The sequence below is a fragment of the Artemia sp. Qi Xiang Cuo genome, chromosome 14, assembly GCF_049724085.1.
Source record: "Artemia sp. Qi Xiang Cuo chromosome 14, ASM4972408v1, whole genome shotgun sequence".
NCBI classification, from domain to species: domain Eukaryota; kingdom Metazoa; phylum Arthropoda; class Branchiopoda; order Anostraca; family Artemiidae; genus Artemia; species Artemia sp. Qi Xiang Cuo.
Window position 1 is genome coordinate 11,809,059 of NC_142807.1, and position 9,843 is coordinate 11,818,901.

General features: G+C 32.4%; 1 protein-coding gene across 2 annotated transcripts; it reads left to right on the plus strand.

Annotated features, from left to right (window-relative positions):
* Positions 1-1,728: 1,728 nt before the first annotated feature.
* LOC148944131 (uncharacterized) lies at positions 1,729-6,136 on the plus strand. 2 transcript variants are annotated; one of them, XM_089099789.1, is made up of 4 exons: positions 1,729-2,090; positions 3,134-3,226; positions 4,110-4,175; positions 5,698-6,136. In XM_089099789.1, exons 1-4 carry the CDS (start codon positions 1,817-1,819, stop codon positions 6,093-6,095), a joined length of 831 nt encoding a protein of 276 aa, XP_088955915.1. In that variant the 5' UTR covers positions 1,729-1,816; the 3' UTR covers positions 6,096-6,136. The 2 variants fall into 2 exon arrangements, with proteins under 2 accessions (XP_088955915.1, XP_088955916.1); XM_089099790.1 differs by lacking the exon at positions 3,134-3,226.
* The last annotated feature ends 3,707 nt before the right edge of the window (positions 6,137-9,843 follow it).

Below are 9,843 nucleotides of genomic sequence, written 5' to 3' on the forward strand. Positions count from 1 at the left end.
GTTTGAGGTGCTGTGGAAAGCACGAGTCAGTGAGCTGTCCCCTCAAAAACATTGATCCTGCAGAAAAAGTTAAATCTTACAACTGTGCCAATTGTAAAGGATGCCAGTCTTCAACATCAAGGAAGTGTCTAATTAGGCAGCAAAATAGAAATATTCTGGAAATGGCAGAAAAACATAACATGGGATATAGGAGAGCACAAGTTATGTACAGAACATATGCCCAAGCTATTCACAGTAACCAAATTCAAAGTGCCAAGTCAACACAGCGTAGTGGTCTTCCAAACCAAGGAACCGAACAAGACATATATAGAAGAGTATCAGACACAGGTACAAAAATTCTTGTTGGATTATTATTATCCCCAGATTTTCTAGATATGGCCAGCCTTCCTATGCTAGAGAAAGTGGAAAAACTTTGTTCATTTATCAATGAATTAAATATGGGACCAATTGATTGTGAAGCAATAAGAAGCGAGTGTACTGACAAATGAATTTATATTTACTTTCTTGGAATGCATGTTCAGTGATGAAGGAGAAGAAGGACATGGTACGCCATTCTGCGATTAAAGAGAAAGCGGATGTCATATGCATTCAAGAGACATGGCTTAAACCTTACATTAAAATAGGATATCATGGATTTAATATAATAAGGAAAGACAGAATAACAAAGAATGGAGGAGGTGTTATGATTGCAATCCGTACAAATTTGCATTATGAACTGTGGGACATTGATTATGGTGATGAGCCTTCAGAAGAAGTGGAGGTAATTGGATGTAAATTATATCTTGACTCAAAAACTGTGATCAACATTGTGAATATTTACAATCCAAGCGGTAACAACAAGGACGTTGGTTCCTTGGCAGCTTAAATTTTTGATGAGGTACCTAAAGCAGAAGAACTTTTTATAGTTGATTACCTTAATTCACACAGTAAAATGTGGTGCAGATGTGACTTAATTAATGACTCCTGAAAAAGTATAGAACAATTTTTACTTGAAGAAGATGTATACTTGGCCACTCCTAAGGGTTTACCTACAAGAAAGAATGTGCAATCTAGTACTTATTCAACTATAGACTTGGTGTTTACAAGGACTAGATTTTGCAACAAAGTAGATGTTGAGGTGGTAGAAGATCCTACACTGCATAGTGACCATTTACCAGTGTTAGTACACGTGGATAAGCCATGTCCACAGCAAACAACTAGCATTCCAAGATTTAAGATTAAAAAGGCAAATTGGAAGGAATTTAATTGTCAACTTGAAAATATGGATATTAAACAAATTGTGCAGCAAGCACAGTCCTTGGATGACAAAGTGAAAGCTATTCAAGATGGAATCATAATAGCAGCCAAAAACTCTATACCCATGTCTGATGGAGATGTGAAACCATAAGGAATTATTCTAAGTGGTGGAAAGAGGAGTGCAGTCAGTTCAAAAAGGAGTTAAAGTGCCAGCAAAACATTTACAAGCGGATATCTACAGTCGAGAATTATGTTGCAGTTAAAAACGCTTACAGCGCGTCTCCATTGGCAGATTCTGCAAATCTGCACTGCCAATCTGCAAATTTTATTTCAATGGAGACTTCTTTTCCGTCTCCGTATTGGCAGTTTGCAGATTCTGCAACCTTCGACGTTGCTTTTTCTGCAAGATGGCAGAATCAGGGATAATGGAGATCAGACTTGGCGAATGCAAAATAACTACCGGACAAATTAAAGACTCTTGTAAATATTTTCAGAAAAGAATTTTTAAAAGAAATTGTTGATGATTTATGAAAATGGGTAAAACAGCTAAAGATACAGAAGCTATAAAGGGTTCTAGAAAATGGACATCAGAAGAGTGATTGTATTAATAGAAATATGGAAGGATTTTTATGACCAACTTTGTTCAATGTCAAATAAAATTCTTATATGGGAGGAAATGGCAAATCTGATGGTTGATAAAGGCTATGAGAAGAGAGCCCCTACAGATATAAAAATAAGAATTAGATACTTAACAGATCAGTACATTAGAGTGCGACCAAGATCTTCTGATACAGGGAAAGGTGGAGAAGAAAAGCCAGCATGGATATTTTACAGTCAGGTGCATGAAATCTTAGGTAAGATTCTTTCTTAAAATTGTTATGGCTAATGATACCTTTTTAGGATTTTAGTGAAACTTGCATTTATAGGAATTGCTGCTTTGAAAAGTGTTTGCTAAGTATCTTCTAAGCCAAGAGCTGTAATACTGAAAAAAAGTAGCCTACCATCTCAGCACCTTCCAACACTATTTGTAAATTTACTATGAATACTTGCCCCCCCCCTCCACCTTAATGTGGCCAGGGATAAACCTAGGTTATTTATAAAACTTTACAGGTTCTGTTGACTTGTACTAGGGTAAAATGACACTTTACTAGGGTCTATGACAGTCCCAAATCTCAAACTTATATCTACAAAACTGCATATGTGCTTTGGCTGTATCTTACTGATTCTATTAGCAGCCAAAACATGGAAAATTAAGAAAAACTGGGGTTTAAGAAAAACAGAAATGTCAAAAACAATTAGGCTATGTTTCAGGTTGTAAACTATTGTGGGTAGGCTTTTGCTATAGGCTATGTGTTATTAGTTAAAGTGTTTTATTTGAATTATGCTTAGCCTTCTAGTTATAATATCCAAAGACCTAAATTTTAAATTGCAGTTCACTGTGAGGTCCCTAGAAACTGATTAAAATAAAAATGTAGAATCTTGCAACCTAAAAAGTTGTTGGACACACTATCTAGTATTTAAAGTATTTATTATGAATCTTTATAGTTATGGATTATCTGATTTTTGTATGATTTCTTTTGACTATGTTCTATTTTCAAATTTATCTCTAAGACTAGGCACCCCTGCCTACTACTTTCTAGAAGAAACTTTGTATTGGCCCTCTTAAACTTTTTTTGTAAATGGAAACTCTTGGCATTAAATTAACTAAATAACAGGGCAGAAAAAATTGCTGACCAATTTAAATTTTCTTGAATACCATATAAAAAAAACCTGAGATATAAAAAAATTCTGAGTCAAATATAAACAAATGAAAATCTTGTTCCTAATATGGCTCTGCAAATACAACAGTGACAGCTAATACCTTTTTGTTTTTGCTTTATATTTTTCAAATTTCTAGGAGTACGCCCAGCTTTCAATGAAGAAATTGCTGAGACACATAAAACACCAATTGAAGCAGATGTAGATGAAATATTGGAAAACCATAATCAAGGTTAGTAATTAACTTGTACAGTATATATTTTTGGAGTTTTTTTCTTAATTTTTTCCCAGTAATTAGTTTTGCTGGGGTCAATAAAAAAGAACTCCCATGGGATCTTTCAAATTCGTAAATCTTTTCTAAGAAATGACTTTGGACAATTAGCTTGAATTGTGGTTGAATAGAACTATAGCTTTTGGAAAGAAAGGGGTTTTTCTTATTGAGGCAATGGGATTCCAACTCTTGGCATGACTATGTATGGCCTAACATTGTTATTTTTAGAATTATAAATAAAATGTTTTATTTCCTTTTTCAAACAACTGAAAAAGTTGACACAAAGCAACAACTAAGAATGGAAATGATTAATGGCTGAGGTATTTTGTTTTTACCATAACAGACACAATGTTAGACACATTTCAAGACAGGTTTGCAGTACTATGAAAGGGTTTTGGTAAGATATGCAAAATATTGGACGTTTAAGCCACCCTCTTCTGTTGCCATGACTGCACTGAAGTCAAAACTTCCATTCTTGTTGGGAGAAGTCTGTAAAAATGATGCTTTTCTTGATTATATCCAAAACATCACAATTTTTGTGGTAAATTGTGAAATATTTCCCTGGAGGGAGGGAGTAAATGTATTCATAACTTATTTTTAATAAAAACTATTTCTATTCCTCCATCAAAAGATTGATACCAAATACAATATTTGCTAGTGAAAATCTAGTAGCAAAGCTGACATTTTGAAACTTTTTAACTTGTTCTTTATAAAAAAAAACAAGATAGAATTTGAAGTTGGACAAAGATCAAATTATGTAATTACGAGTTATATGCTTTTTTATATAGATCCAATGTTTAGCTAGCCCTCATATATATTTATATATGTGTATTTTCTGTTTAAGGAACTCAAAATGCAAATCCAGGGCCAAGCATTTCAAGGAAAAGACAGCTTAGCAAAGATGATACCAGTAAGTATATTCATGACACCTTACTAATATTAGTAAAGTAAAAATGACTTTGTTGCAAAAGCAATTGGTTCATTGCTCCAATATTTACATTCTCCCATCTTCATTTTTGGAAATAATATTAGATAGAGAATTGGAGAGTATTTTCCTCTTTTATTTGCTTCATAAGATACCCATTAGTCAGCTACTTGCCAAATCAATAGGTCAAATAGTGATAAAAACTCTGTTATTTATTTATTAATACAGGAAACGTAAGAATAATGCTGGTCAAATAGAATATATTGCACTTAAAGAAAAAGCCAAATAAATGACAAGGATAACAAATACATTATTTGCTACATAAGACACACAATAGTCAGTTATTTGCCATATCAACAGTCAAATAGCAATAAAAACCCAGTTTTTTATTTATTAACACAGGAAATGTTAGAATAATGCTGGTTAAATAAAATATAATGCACTCATACAAAAATCCAAATAAATGAAAAGGATAACAAATACACAAAACACTGATATTGCTGTATGGTTTGATAATTAAAATTGTAAAAAAAATGGCTGAACACCATTATATTTGTCCAATTTTTCAGTAGGATAATATTTTGGTTGAAGAAATCAGTTCTGTTGAAGAAATCATTCTTGGGGTATTCATAATTCATCATTCTTACATAACAATTTTTGATAATTGCCAGGATCATAGCAACTTATCTTATGGAATTTAAAGTAAAATTAAAAAAACTGAGATATATTTTCAACGATTTTTAGGGTAGCTTTATATTTTTAAAACCTTAATTTGTTTTTGTTACAGAATACATTTTTTAATTTGTAAATAGGTTAAACCTTCTGATTATAATAGTTTGTACTTTTCAAACATGTCTGTAGGGGGGGGGTGTTCCTTAATGTTAAAATTGAAGAACAGCATATCTCTAATGCATTTTTTTAAAATTATGCCCAAATCCTATTACTGAGCACCATTTCACTCGAAACGACAAAGAGTAAGGCGTTAAAAAGGGGAGAGGGGTTGAAAATGCTGAAATTACAAAACTTGCACTGGAAATACAAGAAATACCAACATTTTCCTTTTTCTGTAGAATCTTTCTATCCTGTATTTTTCAAAAGACGCTAAACTTTAAAATCAGTGGCCTGCACAATCATCCTGTATAATATATAGAAAAGGCACAAAACTTTAAAATCAGTGGCCTGTATTATTACCACGTATAAAATATTATTCAAAAAAAATATAGTTCCAGAAAGGATTAATCACTACATATTTTTTTTTCCTTTCTTTTTTTGTGACTTTCAAAAAAATAGCAGAAAATAAAGAACAGGTTCCTTATTGACAGAGCAGCGAAAAGTAATTCAGAAGCTTAGGGAAATTGTCATTGTCAATCATGTATTTACAAAAGTCACTAAACTTTAAAATCAGTGGCAAGTATTATTAACCTGTATAAAATATTATGAAAAAAAAACAAAACTTTAGTTCCATAAAGGAGTAATCACTACATATTTTTTTCCCTTTCTTTTTTAGGTGACTTTCAAAAACATAGCAGAAAGCAAAGAAGAGGTTCCTTATTGACAGAACAGCAAAACCTAATCCAGGAGCTTAGGGAAAGTGAGATTGCAGAGAAGGAAGAGGGGAAACAACTCTTTTCTTCATTCTTTGAAACTCAAAAATCACTATTGGATGCTTTTAAAAAAAATAGTGAAATTCTAGAGGAAATTTCAAAAGAAAGACAATCCAAAAGAAGTTTTAATAGCATGCATAGCTGCCATCACCCCAAAATGAGCAATGTGAAGGTTCTTCAAACTAATTCTTGCAATTTGATGGATGATATTCATATCATTTCCTCTGCTCCCACAGATGCAAAGAGGGCAAATAGTGTTAATACAGTAAAACCAAAATTTATGATTATTAAAAAAGAGTAGAAATAACTGCTGCTTGTTTTTTTAATTGGTAAGCATATAACTGAATAGTTTTAGATGTTATAAAAATTAAGGTGAATAAAATATAATTTGTGATGGAAAATTTTGCATGTTTTCCTGGAATTAGGATCTCTTGCTTAAAGGCAATTTGAATTTATAAATTTTTTTTTGTATTACTTAAAGCCAAGAGTTTCATTTTAATTGGCATCTTAGGAGACACTTTTCTACACATAAAATGATGTTAAATTTCAGGCGGTAGAAAACTATTAATTTGACAGTTCCAAGGCAATAAATACTTCATCCCCATAGGTAAAACAACTTTTTAATTACCAAAATAACAGTTGCACTAAACAAAAATAGTGACAGACTCTTGACAACTGAACTCACAAATTTATAGCCTTCTCTGGTTGAATTTCATGGGGTAGAAAACTATTAATTTGACAGTTCTAAGGCAATAAATACTTTATCCCCATAGGTAAAACAACTTTTTAATTACCAAAATAACAGTTGCACTAAACAAAAATTAGTGACAGACTCTTAACAACTGAACTTACAAATTTATTGCCTTCTCTGAGCCCAAAAATGACTCACTAAGGCTTGTCGGACATCAGATCCACTTGTAGAGACCCCCTGGTGACTTTCATGCAGGAATATTCTAGGCTGTGCTCCAATGACCTGGACACGGTTTACCCTGCAATTCTGTAAATGCCTTTCAAGGCCAGACAAATAATTTTTCCACTCCTGCAACACTTCATAGTTCCTCATTGAGCAAAAATTATTAAGTTCTAAAGCTACTACACACACTTTATTTTCTGTCCCAAACTTAAAGTTTAAGCTATAAGCAAGCCTTGGAAATCTGGTTTTGACATGGCCAAATAGATTTTCAATGACCCTTCTTGCTCTGGACAACCTAAAAAAGAATCTATTGCTTAAAAGAAACAAAAAAATAGCCCTGAATTCTCAATAATTTTATAAAAAAGCAAAAGAAACAGTCTAAACTTGAGTAAAGGGTTCTTAATTTTAAACCTTGACTTTATGGTATGTTAGAAAATAATATTAACAGTAAAAAAACAAAAAAAAAAAACAATTGAGATATAGTGAGGAAAAAGATTGGATAAGAGACACCAAGTTAGAATGAAGTTAAAACAAAAAGAAAATGAACAAAATTAAAAAGACATGTTCTTACAATCTAGAGCTTTGGATAAATTGTTTTACTCTATTTTTGTAGTGCATGATTCTTTATAATGACCAGGTATTAAAGGGAGATACCATCTTTGGCAAAATCATCTAAAATATCTTAGGGCATGACAAATCTAGGCACTGAAATAAAATTCACTTTCTTAAACATATTACACACAAGAGAGCTGGGTGTTTGGACAAGTATCATAGTATAAGACCTACAAGAGGGAGTTTCATAACCTACAAGAGAAAGTGACACAGTCCTATGGTCCTAAGGTAAGGTCTGCACATATTACTGGGGTCCTTAATCTCAGATCAATTCATTGACTGGCAAGAATCATGATTTTACTTTCTTTTAGAGAAGGATATAAACTGCTCAAGAAAATACAAAAATTGTCTTGTTTTCAATAACTTTCAATAACTTTCAATCAATTTGCATTTTCTTTTTAATATTAAAAACAGGGTAAACCAGAATTTAATTCAGATTATGGATAGAATAGAATTGCAGCTATGAAATAGTAGCAAAGTGATTGTTTTTATTCACATGTTAAAACTGTGAGAGCAGAAAGATAGCATACCAAAACATATGCAGGGAATATAAACCTTAAATACCATGCATAAAATTAATAATTTGTCTTTAATCAACAATGTTCAACCAACTTACATTTGATTTTTCATTTGTAAAACAGTTTACACAAAATTTTCAAGATTTAATTCAGTAGATGGATAGAACAAAATCTCAATTATGAAAAAATATTAAAATTTTTTGTTTTTATTGACAAACTATAGGAGAGCAGAAAGATAGCATACCAAAACTTGCACAGGAAACATAAACCTTAGATCTTTCATTTTTGAAGTCATATCCATAACAGGATTTCATTATAATTAAATTTTTCAGTTTGTATTGTCATTGTCCTAGGGCTTTTAAAACAATAATCATTATTGTTATCATTATTGATTTTTCTTTTAATTTTTATGGAACCAATTATCTTCTGAGTTTGGACTTCTAACTGTTATTCATTTAGGTTTAATAACATAGTTAAGTGTTTAAGCTGTGTAGCTATACTAACCTGAGAAATATTTGATTGATTCTGAACATACTATTCTGAGAAATTTACTTAAAAAAACAAGCAAAATTACTTGCTTTAGAGAAAACATGGACCTTAAATCCTCTACATTTTTGCTCTACTCTGTTCACAGTGACAAGAAAAAGGAAGCCATTTGCTAGTTATGCTTAACAACAAGTTTAACAGCTTTATTTTTTGTTGTAGTATGTATTGCTCATTAAATAAACAGTCAAATATAGCAATTTTATTCCAAGACCTATAGTTTTTAATTATACTGGAAAATTAGGCTTAATGATATTTTTTTTCTAATTTAACCTACTAAGTTTCTAACAACCAAAAATACTTTAAAGAAAGCAGACATGAATTGGTCTGCTAATGAAAGCTCAAGAAGTAGACTATAATCTTTGGATGAAAGCTTTGGAGCCTAGAGAAAATGCAAAAAGCTTACCTTTTATTGAAAAGAATTTCTTCTGGCTCAGTTGATTGCTTTCTAAAAGGCTTCATCATCCAAGCCTCTAGTCTAAAAGCCCCATCCCCGAGAAGATGAAATGGAATCTTGACACCATTCAAATACCTTGAATAGCTTGGAAAGAGAGTGCCATTCATAGCTCTTTGGTAAATACTGGTGGACATAAATGCACCAGCATCACTACATCTACCTGGTATGCCTGCTTTAGCATACAAACATTGGTACTTGGCATCTGATATCACAAGCATATGCACACTGTACCAGGCCTTAAAATTATAATAGTCACTTTGATATCTTTTGGGAGGGTGGAAAGGGACATGGCAACCGTCTATAGCCCCAATAGTCATAGGAAATCCCCAAAGTTTGTCAAATTCCTTTTCTTTTACCATTAATTGTTCCAAGCTGGTAGGCCATTTGATTAATTCTGGCACAATAACTCTCAGTGCAGCATCTATAAAATCATGAAAGCACTTCTCAACAGTACTCCATCCCGAGCCAAATAGTGAGCCTATTGATAGGACGAATCACAGGATTTGTCCTATCGCTAGCAAGTGCGATTTAAGGTAATAATCACTGTTTGTTGCTAAAATATAGATGGCAACAGCAACTTTCTTGTCCACTCTAATTGCTGGCCTGAATTTTGTGTCATTTGTTTGTATAGCCTAGCATTTTCTACTTTATTCACAATCCAATAAAAGCTGTCCCAGTTCATTCTGAAATAACTTTAGAACTCAGCATTCGTGTACCTTTCACGAATATTATGCCACCAATCGTGAGTTTGGGGCATAACCCAAATCCTTTTAGACTAAAGCCCCCTCCTTAGCTTTTGCAGCTCCATAAGCTGTAAATTTACATTGACTCTCCTCCTTCTAGACCTTGATAAATTAATGAAGATTGAGTTGGTTATCATAGCTAGACTCTGCATCAAGATCATTAATTCTAAATTTGACTGAACCAGACACATCTGAAGCATTTCCCTTATGTTTTTTTTATACTCACGGATCTTTTGTTTAAATATTTGGCCGAATGACCGCAA